Source organism: Crotalus tigris, unplaced genomic scaffold (assembly GCF_016545835.1).
Source record: "Crotalus tigris isolate CLP2741 ecotype Arizona unplaced genomic scaffold, ASM1654583v1 scf7180000024349.2157984, whole genome shotgun sequence".
Lineage (NCBI taxonomy): Eukaryota > Metazoa > Chordata > Lepidosauria > Squamata > Viperidae > Crotalus > Crotalus tigris.
In genome coordinates this window covers 480,513-497,467 of record NW_024100518.1, presented here as the reverse complement: position 1 = coordinate 497,467, position 16,955 = coordinate 480,513, and the positions used below count along the sequence as shown (strand labels likewise).

General features: G+C 36.3%; 1 protein-coding gene across 4 annotated transcripts in view; it reads left to right on the top strand.

Annotated features, from left to right (window-relative positions):
- Positions 1–16,955, top strand: part of SMYD3 (SET and MYND domain containing 3) — a 326,831-nt gene that overhangs the window by 50,153 nt on the left and 259,723 nt on the right. Inside the window, exon 1 of one of the 4 annotated variants that reach the window (XM_039327016.1) lies at positions 11,351–11,754. The exons of the other annotated variants lie outside the window; for them this stretch is intronic. Coding sequence (XP_039182950.1) covers positions 11,752–11,754 — 3 coding nt within the window. The 5' untranslated portion in view covers positions 11,351–11,751. Of the gene's footprint in view, positions 1–11,350; positions 11,755–16,955 lie in introns of those variants that run through there. 4 annotated transcript variants of the gene reach the window in all.

The following is a 16,955-nucleotide window of genomic DNA, read 5'->3' as shown; positions in this document are numbered from 1 at the left end:
TTGAGTACCAATACTACTAATAGTAAATCTAATACTAGTGTCCAAGGAAAAAATAATAAAAAAGAAGTCATTAATATTTGTGTGAATGGTGCAGAGATGCAGTTTCAGATGGTATAACTGAAGAAATGGTAATTATGAATATGATTCATTGTGGACCTACTCTTGACTTGTTTACTGCATGTATGAAGGATTTCTGTATGCCTGATTATTGAAGGAATGCTGTTGTTGTTTCCCTGAATTAAGGGAAGGTAGCAACATAGATTTCAAAAACTATAGAGGATTCATTTGTTGGCTCTGCCAGATAATGTATTGGACAGAATTCCAGTTGAAAAGGTATCAAAGATGTCATAAACAAAATTTGGGAGATGCAATATAGGAATAGGGAGTATGTAAAACAGACTTTTGCACTTTTTGGCACTCAGCTCATTAAGAGAAGTATAAATATGGAAGAGTTGATTGTACTATTGATTTAAAGAAAGAGTCTGATGAAGAGAATAGTTTTGAAGTATGAAGTGTTTTGTATGACTATAGAGAGGGGATTGATGGCTGCTGAATGCAGTAAGAGTATTATATCATTGAAATAAAGAATGTGAGAGAATAAATGGATATATAGCAAATAGTTTAACATTGAACAGGGAATAAGACAAGATTGTTTGTTGTCTCCTTAGTTGTATAGTGCATTTATAGCCAAAAGTAGGCTTATAGTGATGGTAGTGTGTTGGTCTGGGATATGAATGTACTTGTACACTTATATGCAAATTATGATGTATTGTTGGCTGGGAACCCAGTTGCAGAAATGTTAAATAGATTGGTTGGAATAAATTGATGGGATCTTTAATAAGAGAGATGTAATTTTTGAAGAACAAAAGACAATGAGTGAATTGGTATATAGATATAGTGAAACATTCATGATTTGCAAAGATAGGGAGGCATTGTGAACAGGGTTCATGTAAAATAGATTGTTAGATATCCTTTTATCTCCTATCTTTACTTTGTTTTGTTTACAATTATTTATTCTTGCTTTGTACTTTTCATAATATTGCTTGCCTTGAAAGGAATAACATAATGGATATGAATATATGTAATAATTAATATATTTTTCAGCCTATTTTACAGAATTTATGGACATTGCATTTCCTTTTTTTATGATACAGCAGTGGTGAGCCCTATATACCCATAATTATACATTGGATAGTTCAATTTTGAAAAATGATGGTGTTCTTAGATTATTATGAACTGTTTCAGTTCAGAGTTTTGCCGTATTTTCAATCCTACCTGTGGCAGCATTTAAGGATTTATGGAGCAATATCACCCTTCTGTGACTTATTTTAGAATTTATATTGTTTAATACTTTGAATTTGAATGAAATAAGAGCTTTAAATAACTATTGACAGTTTGATTTTGTAAGAAAATGTATTCTGCCAAGTGACATAAGACAAGCGCTTTAAACCTGATGCTTGGAATAGGTGAGATTTACATTAATGGCAACTTCGAGAGTGTAATGAGAATTTCAGCCATTTGATTTTGCTATGGTTTAAATAGTGTTTCTAAGTAGAATTTCATAAATGCCCCAAACAAGTACAAGTTGATTTTTTTCAGCAGTTTATTAGGATTGTAACATTTGTAATCTTAATCAGAAATGTATATTGTATAAATAATATATATTAGCTCCAGTTTAAACATTTGATTAGCGTTAAACCAAAGTTTGGATTTTATTCAGTTACTCTTAAATAATATTAAGAACAATCAATTAAATATAAGCAATGCAATTGGAATTAAATAATGAGTAATAAAAACATGCTGGAATCTCTAGATCTGGGAAAATTTCCCTTGAGATCCATGATCAGTCAGGAAAGATCTGGAATGTATATTGTTATGTACTGAGCTTAAACTAGGAACAGGTGCAAGGAAACCGTTAGCAGACCAGGTGCCTGCTAGCCAGACTTATTGTCTGGCTGATCATTAATATGCATTTGAGTGGGAGAATACGTTGCATTGATTGACTGACAGCGCCCTAAGCTGAATGTATAAAAAGGGGTGGAGCCATTTTATTCTGAGTTCTGTTTAGCTGCAAATAAAGAAGTACCTGTTTGTGAGTCCGGCTTTTTCAATGCCTACCAACGCAAGAGACAGAACATATATCTTCTTTCCTTTCCTTTTGTTTCCTTTCCTTTCCTTTCCTTTCCTTTCCTTTCCTTTCCTTTCCTTTCCTTTCCACGAGGGCTGCCCTTGGACCTGAAAGATCATTCTCAGAAATACATTTCAAAAAGCAAGAAATTTAAATCTAATTAAATTTATATTTAAGTGAGGAAGTTTGTATGGTTGATGCAAGGATTCACATTTCGTTAGAAATATTCCATGACTTGGAATCTCTTCAGTTTAGTATCTGATGTGTTGGATGTTTGTATAGTGCATTTATTTTTAGAGATTTCATTTTCCTTTTTGGTGGAAATCTGCACCTTCTCCCAGGGATCTTTAATTTTGTAATCTTAATTTTGTAATTGTCCTCTACTATTATGACATGTATTTTAGAAAGGCCTTTCAGACAAGTATAAAACTTGTTTGAAAAAAGGAAAAGATTTGAAGTTAAAAAATGAAAGTGAGATGGCAAAAATATGCCTCATATTTAATTTAATATATTGTCTCTGTTCAACTTCCACTTGTTTTGTTTTGTGAATTCACATCCCCCTTGTTTTTGTTGTCATCTGAATTGCTTAGTTATTAATCTTTTACTCTGTTGATGTTGTGGTTTCGTGTACTATTGGTGTCAAGGTCAACATCTTTTAATTTTATAGGTAGAACTCCACCATAACCTCAGAATCCCCTGCTATATATTTACATGCTGTCACTCGTCTAAAAATGACAGTGTCTTGGGCTTATGTCCGCCAGCTTCTTTATTGAATTCTTGGGCTATGCTTCATCTCAGAAGCCTATAAACATCATGATTTCAAAATTGATTTTTTTACTCACATGGTTTACTGACATATTAAAGCTGACATATTTAATATTGGAATTTTCTTGTTAAAATAAAAAGTTTATTGCACTAAAGATTTTCTAATGATAACTGCTAAGAATTAAGCTGTTCTTTTGCTGCAGATTTTAGGCATTGCTACAACTAACATAAAATGTTTGTTATTGCAAAATAGTTATGTTAAGGTATGGAGTGAAATCAAGATGGATTTATCAAGATGGGAAATGTATAGTTACCATTGCTGGGAAGAATTTCTGTGGTAGAAATGAATGTGTTACCTAAAATGTTTTTATTTCAGACGATACTCTTTTTTAGAGCTTTTATCTCACTTTTATTATTTTTATAAATAATTCAAGGAGGCATAAATACCTAATATTCCTTCCCCCTCCTATTTTCCTGACAACAAGAGCTCTGAGAAGTGGGTTGGGCTGAGAGAAAATGATTAGTCCAAGATTGCCCACCCAGTTTTCACACCTAAGGCAGGACTAGAATTCACGGTCTCCTGGTTTTGAGAAATGATGCACCTTTTAAACAATGGCAAAAATGATATATTCATATATTCAAGATGCAAAGGAAAGAGGAGGATTAGGATTGCCTGATTTTAAATTCCATTTTGCTGTTTGCCATTTGATTTGAATGAAGGAATGGCTGTTGTCAAGAAATAAGAGAATGTTGGAATTATGACCTGAGGGTTGGGTGGCATGGTTTTTTATGCCAGTGGTTCTCAACCTTTTTAATGCCGCGACCCCAACCGGTCGTAAGTCGAGGACTACTCAACCGGTCGTAAGTCGAGGACTACTCAACCGGTCTTAAGTCAAGGACTACTCAACTGGTGCAGCACCATTTGCAGAATGGGACTTTTGGCAGGCTCAGCAGGGCAGAGACAGCCTGGACAATTCCTATTGGCTTTTGAAAAAGCCAATAGAATAAAAGGGAGTAGCACAGCTAAGGAAAAGGGGGAAAAAAATGGTGGACTGCGTTGTTTGGCGACCCGCGTGAAATGGTCGTTCGACCCCAAATGGGGTCCCGACCCACAGGTTGAGAACCACTTTTATGCTATGATAAAGTAAATGTAGACTTTAAAAATCACTATATCATGAGAGTTGTGTTATGCATGAAAATATTTTATGGACCTCAGTACAAGAAACATTTTATGGAAAAAGTGGGTAAAAATGGTTAGCATATTAAGAGTATTAATACGTTTATTAATTGTCTGTAGAGCTTCTCAATCATCTAGGTCATGGTTGTCCCAAAAGTACTTTTTCAAGAGGCAACTGGACTTTCTTGTTTTCTTTGAAGATGTTTTGCTTCTCATCCAAGAAGCTTCTTCAGCTCTGACTGGATGGTGGGGAATGGAAGTATTTATATTCCTTGCAGACAGCTGGTCATTTGCATTCTTTTAGAGAGTCTCTGAGGCCACTTGGAAGTTTATCTCTGTCCTCTGACAAGTTTATCTGGGTGATGCAAATGGGTGTGGAGCCTTCTTGGAACTGCTGAAAAGACTATGTTGTAGACTGGAGATAGATGATGTTATATCCCTCCCCCTCTGTTGAGAGAGGGCTGTTCAATTTTGACATAGATGGCCTCTTTGACTCTTCTTTCAAACCAGCAGTCCTCTCTGTCCAAAATGAGGAGTTTGCTGTCTTCTAAAGAGTGCCCTTTATCTTTTAAATGCAGATGGACTGCTGAATCTTGTCCTGATGGGTTGTTCTCCTATGTTGTGCCATGTGTTATGAAGTGGTTGTTTTGTTTCCTCAATGCACAGATCTGCACACGTCTTACTGTATTGTACTGCATATACCATGTTGCTTAGTTTGTATCTGGGTGTTTTATCCTTGGGGTGGACAAGCTTCTGCCTTAGTATATTCTTGAGTTTAAAGTGTGCACATATGTTGTGTTGGCTGAAGATCTTCCTGAGCTTTTCAGATATTCCTGCAACATATGGAATGACAACGTTGCTTCATTTATTGTTCTCTTCTGTTATGGAGGAGTTTCTGCTGGGTCTTTTTTGGGATTTGATAAAAGCCCAGCTGGGATAGCCACACATTCTGAGGGCTTCCTTGATGTGTTTTAGTTCTTTTTCTTTCCCCTCTTTGCTAGTAAGCAGACCTTCAGCTTGATGGTGTAGGATTCTGATAGCTCCCATTTTGTGTTCCAGTGGATGGTGAGAATCAAAATGTAAATATTGATCTATGTGTCGGCTTTTCTGTAAACTTCAATGTTAAGACTTCTGTCTTCCTTAATGTGTATGGCACAGTCCGGGAAGGCTAGACTATTTTCCTTAACATCTTCCCGCATGAATTTGATGTACCTGTCAACAGAGTTGATATGTTTGGTGAAAGCTTCCAATTTCTGTGTTTTGATCTTAAGCCAAGTATTGTCCACATATGTTGGTGAGTTGGTGGAATTCCTGTGAAGGAGTTTAGGACTTTGCTTTCTACCTCTTCCATATAGAGATTGGCCACAATAGGGGACACAGGTGAACCCATGGCACAGCCATGTTTCTGTCTGTAGAAATCTTCATTGTATTTAAAATAGATAGTGGTCAGGCAGAGGTCCAGAATGACACATATGTGGTCTGGGCTGAGATTGGTTCTGTCACCTAAGGTGCTGTCTTGTGTCAGTTGTTTCTTCACTACCGTAACACCTTCAGTTGTTGGAATGCAGGTGAAGAGGAAAGTCACAACATAGGAAACTATTGTCTCATCTGGGTCCAGTTTTAGTTTCCAAACCTTGCTGGCGAAGTCCTGTGAATTTGTTGATGTGATGGGTGGTGTTGCCAACTAGAGGTGCTAATTATTTAGATTTTGTTTTGGTTTTTTTCCTGAACCTGCCCCTTCTGTTTTTTATTTCCCCCTTTTGGTATTTTGATTTGAATGTGATGTTAGTGCCTCTAGATTGGACTGGAGCAAATCCACTGACACTTCAAAATGAAGGTAATTTATATCCATTGTTAAAGGGTAGGTAATTGAAATTAAATATATGTGGTTCAAAAATGCGATTAAAATCAAATGTTGAAGCAAGGAAGAATATAATATAACTTAAATATATCATTTGTACAAGGTCAAAAGACTGAAAACTGATTTTTTGACTTATTACCATTGAATGTTCCTATTTATTTACTGATTGCTCTGCTGTTTACAAAAACTCAATGTAGAAATTTAATTTTGAGAAATAGACATACTCTTCCATGACTCTACTCAGTTGTGTTATTTTTCTCTCCTAAAAATGCATAGGTTTATTTTATAGTGGTCTTAATTCATTTCCTTATAAATAACTTTTCCACTTGGGTGCTTAGAATATTTGCCATCTGGAAATGAAGTTGTTTATAATGCACAGCTGGAATTATTCCCCCCTCTCCTCCCAGGTTTATAGCAAACCATAGTTTGCAACTTCTGTCATTGTCTTTCATTACATTGAGCAATAATCCTTTGGTGGTGGGGATGGAGATTCAACACACTGACTCATCAAACAAATAAGTGAACCTTATATATTTTTGTCATTGATTTAAAAAAATGTTTATGAAAGTAGAAAATAATGGTTTCTCTTGGTTAAAATCAAAGTTCTTTTTCATTATATTTGTAAATAAAGCATATTGCCTATTGATTTTTATTGCAGATGTTGGGAAATTTTCAAATCCCTACAGAAAACCTTGACATTCTGATATCATGCTAATGGTTTTCTGAGTGCATGTACCTGGACATCAGTAAAACCTTCAATAGAGACCAAGATAATATTTTCCTTAAAATGATACTGCAAGCTAGGGAAGACCTGGCTTGGCAGTAGGCATATATAGAAAGGGCCTGGGTGTTCTATACAAGTTAGAAATAAGCCAGCACTATGGTGCAACTGTTAAAAAGACAAATGCTATCTCAGTGTGCATTAACAGGAACAGAAAGTAATGGAAAGTAATTAGTCCATTATACTCAGTAGTAATCAGACCCTACATTAGTACTGTGTTCTGGTACCACAGTTCAAAAACCACAGTGACCAACTGGAACACATTCAGAGGAAGGCTATCAAAATGGTGAAGAGTTCGGAGGATGACCTGAGTATGTTTACAGAAGACAATTAAGTCAAGGCGCCTGAAGGCAGGACAAGAAGCAACGGGTGGAAACTAATCAAGGAGAGAAGCAATCTAGAATTAAGGAGAAACTTCCTGACAGTTAGAACAATTTACCAGTGGAACAACCTACCTTCAGAAGTGGTGAATGCTCCAACACTGGAAGTTTTTAAGAAGAGACTGGACAGCCATTTGTCTGAAATGGTATAGGGTTTCCTGCCTAGCAGGGGGTTGGACTAGATGACCTACAAGGTCCCTTCCAACTTTTTTTATTATTATTATTAGTAGTAGTAGTAGTAGTAGATTTAAGGAAGTTAAACATGAAGGCAGCAGACTTCTTGACGATATCTGCTATTAACTAGTGGAATAGGCTGCTGCGTGATATGGTGTGTTCTTACTGGAAATCTTCAAATAAAGACTGACTGATCATTTGTCTGAAATGATGTAGTGGATTCTTTCCAACTTACAATTTTGGCTGTACGTACCCGTATATACATTTATGTATTTCTTTCTTTCATGTTTGGTGAAGACCACTATACATTTAAAGAGAGTTGCTGGGAGATGTTGGAATTGAACACAGTGATTCTGTTTCAGTTCTTCTCTCAATCTGCTTGACTTCCTATTCAGTGCAGATGAGAGTATTGTAGACCAGAATTGGGTGAAATTTGATACAAACAAGAGAAAGATTGCTAAATGGTCAAAAAAAATCATGAACAATATTTTATTTTGGGTTCAAGAATTGTGATTTAATAATAAAGATGATGTTATTCTGAACGCTGCATGAAATAAATGTTCTTTACGTAGTATATTACCATTTCTGTATGTCTAGGATCATTTAGCTTTAATTACAAGATGCTAGGAATGTAAATTACTGGCTGTGTAATAGGTTTTATCTTAAGATAACATCTGTCATTTTTGAATTCATATAGTCTAATATTTTCAGTATAACTAAATTATAACAAAAGCTGAACTGGATATAAATGTTTTCTAGTTTTGAAGCTTCTTGCTGCTGAATCTGTTTTATATTCCAGTCACCTTCTCCATGTTATGTATAATCCTTATGCTGTAAAGTGCACTCAGAAGAGAATCTGGCTTGTTGTTTAAGAATTTAAAACAGGTGCGATAGCTCTGTGAATCGCTCATTTTTTTCTGGTATCATTTTGAGCGAACATCTGAACCCTCTAAAGTACCTTTTTGTATTGATCTCAGTAGTCTCATTAAAACTTCAGTAATGTCAAAGTCAGTGTTTCCATTTTTTTTTAACTGTAAAAAGTATTTATTTAAGGCAGTATAAATTATCACTGGCTGTTTGAATTGCAGACATATTATTGATTCATATTAGATTTGTTAATTATTATACTCCCCAGATCAGGGGTGTCAAACTGCTGGCCCACAAGCCAGATGCGCCACACCCACCCCAGCTCCGACAAGGGGAAAAAATTTGCAATATGTAGCGACACTTCATGTGACACGGCAAGTTTGACACTCCTGCTCCAGATCTTTATAAGTTGTGTTGCAACTTAGTGATTCACCATTTTGTATTCTCCCCAGATAGACAAGATGTTATTGAATAACTTTGTTCTGCAAAATATAAATGAAGTCTAACTATATTATCACTATGGTGATGGTGATTATTATTACTGATACTATTTTGTAATATTTTGATGGTCGGTTTGATATGCTTTGCATTAAGATGTATTCATTGTGCAATTATGGCACAAAGAAAGTATTTAGTTTTTTGATTTTCCTGCTTAATCTACTGAGTTTTATGGTTTAAGCTGAAACTTCTTGTGTCAGGAATCTCACATAATTTTACCTGCTAATAACAAAGGTAATAAAATATTTAATACAATTAAATGTAACCTGGTATTTGCCAGGTATTTTGCCAGACTATTTTAATCCAGATATTTTCAGGAATATAACTGGAATTCATTTCCAGCAGGGGGCACTTAAATACCAATAGAATGTACATATGTAAGGAGGGAAAAGCCTATGTGCCATATATAAGCTTAGGAAAGCTCTTGAAATAATTATTGTACTTTTCACTTGGGTTTTGGATTTCAGAGAAACAGATGTACCAATTTTGCACAGAAAATGCTAATATTTTATTCATTTATACAATATTATTTTACAGCACTATTTAATATTAGCTTATAAGTCTGTATTCAGTTGGAACAGTTTTTTTCTATGTGGTATAATATTTTTATTTTACTTAATTTATTATACTTTTATGCCACCCATCTCCCCTACAGGGTGACTAGCTATGGCTCCAGTGATATCTTGTAAATAACTGAATGAGAGAATTCTTCTTGGTCCTTATATCATAATGCTAATTGTTGTGAATGTAGCCATCATGGTCTATAAAGAATTGCTTAGTATGTTTAATAAATTTAGAGAATTGTGATATCTAAGCTTATGTACCATATATAATCTTAATTGTGATTTATTTATTGAAGTATGGCTCAAGGCAATAGCTTGATGCTGGATATCAATATATGAATTCAGTCCATAAACATGTGCTAATTTGGTATAGAGTCACTAAAGAAGACTGGATTTCTTTGGGGGAAAATAATTATTTCTGTTTTATAAACTTTACTCTTTCCATTCTATCTTACTGAATATTTCCCTGTTGGGAGCCCTTGGGTTGGAATGTGTCTCCAAAACAACTTGCCTTAGCATGATTCTCTTCATATGCATTGACGCTATAACTCAAAAGACTTTCCAACTGGCATTAGTATTGCTGACAAAAAATTCTGGAATTATCATTTTCAACAGAGATGTGCTTAGTTAAAGGAGATTGTCCCAGTCAACATTTTTATGCATGTTTTACAAGAAAGAATTAAATCAGACTGTTGCTCCATGTAGCTCAATAATGTCTACTACATTGATAGCTGTTTATAGAATTAAAGTATTTTCCAAAGCTTGTATGGTGACTTTCTATTGATCTTGTATTCTCTATCATTGAGCTACACAAAAGGTTATTTTCTGTCTTTGAGTTCTGGCCAGTCATTTGATTTCTCAGTATAAGACAGTGATGGCGAACCTTTTAGAGACCGAGTGCCCGAACTGCAACCCAAAACCCACTTATGCATCGTTGGGTGCCGGGTGGGTGTGGCCCATTGGGTGGGTATGGCCCATTGGGTGGGTGTGGGCCATTGGGTGGGTATGGCTGTGCTGGTAACGGCAGACTGGGTGGGACTAAAAAGTTCAATTAATCAATTCCAACTTCTGCAAGATCTTTTTTTTTCTCACGAGAAGTTGAAATTGACTGATTGATTGAACCTTTTTTTTTTTTTGCACACGGCAGTGGAGGCCTAAAGTGAAAAGGTTTTATAAAACCCAGCTGAAGGCCTAGGACTGTGGCAAAGGCGCACGTGCCCACAGAGAGGGCTCTAAGTGCCGCCTCTGGCATCCATGCCATAGGTTCGCCACCACTGGTATAGGATCTTACTTCCATATATATATACCACTTCTGCTCTATTATGTTTTTATAGAAGTCTAATGTACTGCATTCTTCTTTCTGCATATGAGTGTGTGTTTGTGATCTGCACAATGCAAGCATGTTTAAACAAGCATGCAGTTGTTTATTCCCCAATACAATTATATTGTACCTCCAGATTGGGAAAACAAATTTTGATGCTGCAGCATTCTACACATATGGGAAAGATAATTCTGAGCAACAGTTACTTCCAATGTCTTTATCTCAGTTTGATGCAAATTGGTATTGCTTAACTATTTTATTTATATGATTTTACCAACTTGCTGACTATGCGGGCAAAACATTTTAATTTCTATTATTCAAAAGAGTCTTCTGTAAATTTTAGATAAATCTATGGAGGAGCTAATAAGTTACTCTTTGATGGTAATTAGTACCTTTGTCTGAATCTAACTTTAAGATATAATAAGATTGATTTGTCAAATAGATTCCTGAAACTGTACTTCGTAGTTATAACTCCTAGATCTAATTAAGTAGTAGATAGAGGTTGTGTATTTTATATGTTTTGGAAATTCAGTAACTTCTTTTCACATTTTAAGTTAAAACCATCCATTTCAGGCAGAAATTTATGATTTTTTGTGTGATAAATGGACATATATATGGATATACACACACAGTGTTTAAATCCATTTTTTTAAATCAGTAACTTTGTACTATTTAATGAAGATAGAAAAAATTGGAGATATTTAGTTTTAAGAAAAGACTGAGGGGGTTATGATAACACTGCTGAAGTAGCTCAAAGCATGTTACAAAGAAGAAGGGCAAAACTTGTTTGCTTTCATTTCAGAGTGCAGCCCCCAAGATAAAAATTACAGGGTAGTTGATTCTGATTGAATGTTAGAAAAGACTTTCTAATTATAATATGAGAGTTTCTGCTCCCACTGATTACAATTTTCATTAGCAAGACAATGCAGACTGTACTGCCTTAATAGAAAATAAGGCAAACTTTTGTCCTGTACACAGTATAAGTGTGAGGGAATGAGTTTTGTCACCTAATTGCCTATATATAGGTATCTCCTCTGAAAGTAGAGTACTCCATGGAGTTCTTGTGGTGTAACCTTGTTGTTCCTTCTGATAAACGTCATTAATCAGAGGTTTGTATTATTATTCTTTAATTGCAACTTGCAAGGATGCAATTAAGGAATGAGAATACAAACTGCAAGGTGCAAACTGTAAGGATGAAAATCTAACAGTTTGACAGAGGAACTAATTACCCTGAGGATGGTGAGCTCCCCTGAAGTAGATATATTTGGTTAAACGCTAGTCAGCCATTTATCTTTTTGGGATGCTGTAATTTGGAGTTCTGCACAGTGAGGAGATTAGATGGACCATATGTCCTTCCTAACTGTAATTCTGTGATGAAGAAAATCACATAATATCTTAAACACTCCTTGAGTCTCCTTGAATTTATATCTTACATCAGTTGAATACTTGGTGAATTTTGTAATGTTGATTTCAGTCCAAATTAGAATGATTCATAACATGATTATGATACTATAATCAGTTAGATAATTTTTCATTAGATAAAATGAAATAGACTATGAAAACTGAATTATTTCAATAGTTTTGTTCATCAGGCTTATTACATGAACATTTTCTGTGTGTGTATACAAACACATCCACACACATGGATCTGTACAACTTACTAATATCCATTTGTCAAGCTGCTTCATTGTTCCTGTCTAAACTATAAGGTATGAGCAGTTAACTAGGGATATAATATTTTTTTTGATATTTTCTTAAAATAACACTGTGAACAGTAGGAAAGCTTGAGGGAAAATTGGATGTTGGCAAAATCCATACCAAAGCTGAACTGTTTCTTGTTTAGTCCTCACTGTCTTTAGCACAATTGGACATAAATTAAAAATCAATTAAATTATTATATTCATTTCAAATACCTCAGCTCTTAATTGGAAAAGGGAATCTCAATTTCAGAATTAACTACCAGAAGATTAAAGTATCCATTGTTAGCTCAAATTTACTGTAAGATGACATGTTGCCACATATAAAATAAATTCTCTTAAAGTAACAGTCCTCAACCTTTGCTGCTTGGCAGCCCAGCAAAGGGAGAAAAGAACCGGGCTGCGCAAACAGCAGGCCAGAGCGCATGTGTATGTGCAGCTCAATTTGTGTGAGCGGTGGGCCTGTGCGCACACACATGCACATGCAGCTCGACTTGCACAAGTTGCCACTTGGACAAGTTGAGCCTCGCATGCATCCATGTCGCACCACTGCTCACAGGGCCCGGTTCTGAATAGGCCACAGATTCTTTTCCTTAATCTTGATAATACAAGATATGATTTTGTAAATGGTTCTTGGGTAGAGATCTTCAAGACATGAATACTGTGATGCGTTTCAGTTAGATTGATCGTTCTTGTATTCAAGTGAATTAAGTGGGATAATACTGTAATGTAGATAGAATCACCCATAAGATACCTAATTTCTACCAGATGTTTGGAAACTTCTACTTCCAGACTCTTCTTACAGCTTGGTTGTGGTTTCACCATCTCTGGAGGACAACAAGGTAGGAAAATTTAATAAGTGATTATTGCAAAAAACAACAATTCCATTTTCTCTATACTTTCTATGAAATACAACTGTTGGTAATAGTTCTCTCCAATAAGTTCTGATGACCTGTTTGTGTGTGTGTATGTATGTATCTGTATGTATGTATGTGTGTGTGTATATGTGTGTGTGTGTGTGTGTGTATGTATGTGTGTGATATATATATATATATATATATATATATATGTTTTCTGAGGTTTTCGCGGGTATTTGTATGTAGGTCTTTGGTTGTTCGGGTTTTTCTCCCGCGTAAAATTGGAAGTGTCTTGGCGACGTTTCGACGAAGTCCCATTCGTCATCTTCAGGCTGGTGTTTTCAGCTTTGCTGCTCGAAGCACGAAGCTGAAAACACCAGCCTGAAGATGACGAATGGGACTTCGTCGAAACGTCGCCAAGACACTTCCAATTTTACGCGGGAGAAAACCCGAACAACCAAAGACCTACATACAAATAACCTTATATATATATATATATATATATATATATATATATATATATATATATATATATATATATATATATATATTCTGAGGTTTTCGCGGGTGTTTGTATGTAAGTCTTTGGTTATTCGGGTTTTTTCCCACGTAAAATTAGAAGTGTCTTGGTGATGTTTCGACAAAGTCTCATTCGTCATCTTCAGGCTGGTGCTTTCGGCTTCGTGCTTCTAGGAGCAATGTGTGATTGTAGCTGTTTCCTCCTTTTAACTGCCAGTGGGGGTATGAACTGATTGGATGAGAGCTTTGCTGTGTTCTGATTGGATGGAGGTGTGTTCTGATTGGTTAGGAGCTTGGCTGTGCTCTGATTGGCTGGGGGGTTGGCTGTGCTCTGATTGGCTGGGGGAGTGTTCTGTTTGGGTGGGGGCTTTGTTGTGCTCAGGTTAGTCTGAGTTGCAGGGAGGTTTAAAATGGTGAACTGCATTGCTATTTTTTGGCTTCGCGTTTGTGGTCATGCCTCATCTTCATGGTGGGTGTCAGTTTGCTTCATGTATGGATTGGAGGGGTTTAAAGTGGCTAATGATGCAGCTGTGGTCTGGCTTCTGGTTTGTGGTCGTGCCTCATCATCGGTGTGGGTTTGGGTTTGCTTTTTGCGTGGATGTGTGGTGGTGACATCCTGTGTGGTTTTTGTGAGTGTGGGTCTGGTGTCATTTTTTGTGTTAGGGAGTCGTTTGTCAAAAAGGGCGGGTTTCCAAATGGCTGGTAGGCGGGAGGTATCATCTCGTTTGTTCACTTGTCCCACCACATACATTGGACAAACCAACAGAAGAATACGTGCACGCATTGAAGAACATAAGAACTCAGTCAAAAAAGAGGAACCAACTTCTTCCCTGGTCCAACACCTTAAAATCACAGGACATGAAATTGACTTTAAAAAGACCAGAACTATCGTCAAAACTGAACACTTTAATAACAGAATAATCAGAGAAGCCATCGAGATAGAAAAACGCCCACACAGCATGAACAAACGACATGATACCTCCCGCCTAGCAGCCATTTGGCAAGAAGGCAAGACAAGAAACCATGGATGGAAACTAATCAAGGAGAGAAGCAACTTAAACTAAGGAGAAATTCCCTGACAGAACAATTAATCAGTGCAATGGCTGGACTACAGAAATTGTGGCTGCTCCATCACTGGAGATTTGGCAACCATTTGTCTGAAATGGTATAGGGCAGAAGTCCCCAACCTCTCTGTGGAGAGAGGTTTTTTTGCGGACCGGAGGGTGCATGGTTTTGTGTGCTGCCTGCATCCCACGGATGGGGCTTTGTTGTTTGTACGGACCAGTTGCTGGCATGCCACGGACTGGTACTGATCCACGGACCGGGCATTGGGGACCCCTGGTATAGGGTCTCCTGCTTGAGCAGCTGGTTGGCCTAGAAGACCTCTAAAGTCTCTTTCTCAACATTAAGAAAACCAAAATCATGGGATCCGGCCCTCTCAATTCCTGGCAAATAGATGGGGAAGAAATGGAGGTAGTGACAGATTTTATTTTTCTGGGCTCAAAGATCACCTCAGATGGGGACTGCAGCCAAGAAATTAAAAGACTCTTGCTCCTGGGGAGGAAAGCTATGGCAAATCTAGACAGCATTCTAAAAAGCAGAGACATCACCCTGCCACCAAAAGTGCGTATAGTCCAGGCCATGGTTTTCCCAGTTGCAATGTATGGCTGTGAAAGTTGGACCATAAGAAAGGCTGAGCGCAAAAGAATTGAGGCCTTTGAACTATGGTGCTGGAGAAGACTCCTGCGAGTCCCTTGTACTGCAAGGCGTTCAAACCGGTCAGTCCTAGAAGAGATCAACCCCGACTGCTCTTTAGAAGGCCAGATCCTGAAGTTGAAACTCAAATACTTTGGCCACCTAATGAGAAGGAGGGACTCACTGGAGAGGGCCTAATGCTGGGAAAGATTGAGGGCAATAGAAGAAGGGGACGACAGAGAATGAGATGGCTGGATGGAGTCACTGAAGCAGTAGGTGTGAACTTAAATGGACTCCAGAAGATGTAGAGGACAGGAAGACCTGGAGGAACGTTGTCCATGGGGTCGCGATGGGTCGGACACGACTTCGCAATTAACAACAACAAAGTCTCTTTCAACTCTGTTATTCTTTTAAATAGTAGTTTACAGTCAAATAAAAGACAGGCATGGATATAAAAATGAAACCAGAAATAAACAAAACCAAAATACAAGAAATAATTAAAATGTATTTGTCTTTGCCTTGTGCAAGATGGAAAAAAAAATCCCTCTTTACAGTCTGGCTTTCTATCCCCCAGGTGCTATTTTTAGCATTTTAAAAAATAATTTGTAGTGAATCCTACCACTTTTTTAATGTTTGCAATTGGAAAATAAATAAATAAATGGGAAAATAACAAGCCTGAAAACTAATTATTAAGCTAAACTAAACTAAAACTATTAAACAGGTAAACTATAGGAAGATGAGAGCAACCCATTCATAAATGATTTGTATTTAGTTTAGTTATTTTTATATACTGTTTTTGTAACATAATGGATGGGAAAATTATATGAAACGGCTCTTTAATTGTAAATAGCACTTTGGGGGAAATAAAATGATGCAGCTAATGTTAGTTAATTGCTTCATAATTTTGGCACAATGTCTAGTGAAAAGGTATGGTCCCACAGGAATGTTGAACTTGATAAGGTCATGTAATATTTTATAATTCAGTTTTGTAGTTGTGTCTTAAATATTATATATGTTTTTTTCTTAAATAAGTTTTTGCACACTTTTTACATTTATAGATTAAAAACAACCAACCAATGAAATTATTTATGAATCAAATAATTAGCATTACCAATAGCATCAACTCATTCCTCAAATTACTTTCTAAAATGTGAAGTTTTGTAATAACTTACGGAAAGTGGGGGCGTGGATGTGGGGCTGTAATAATTTTTGAGAAAATTACTTCAAAATCTACATTGACACAAAAAGGTCTGTCTATCTAACCACCTACATACCTACATACATACCTATCGATCTCCATACACGCATACAAATTTATTTTTTATTAAAATCAAAGATCAGTCTATAAAACAAATTTTATACATAAAACCAGGGCTTTTTTTCTCATAGAATCCCCAGAACGGAGTTCCGCCACCTTTTTTGATGGAACTTTGTAGGGTAGGCAAGGTGGGTTGTATGACATGTGTGAGTTCCGGTGCCTTTTTTTTTTATTTTTACAAAAACACTGCATAAAACTAATATTAATTAATTAGGTAAGCATATCAGTGAAATTGTTATTCATCTTACATGACAAAATTTGGCCACATTTAAAGAAATTGACTCATTGAGTCTGAAAATAAGTTTTAAATAAAAACTGATTAAAATGACTAGTTTTCATGTAACCTGCCATGGA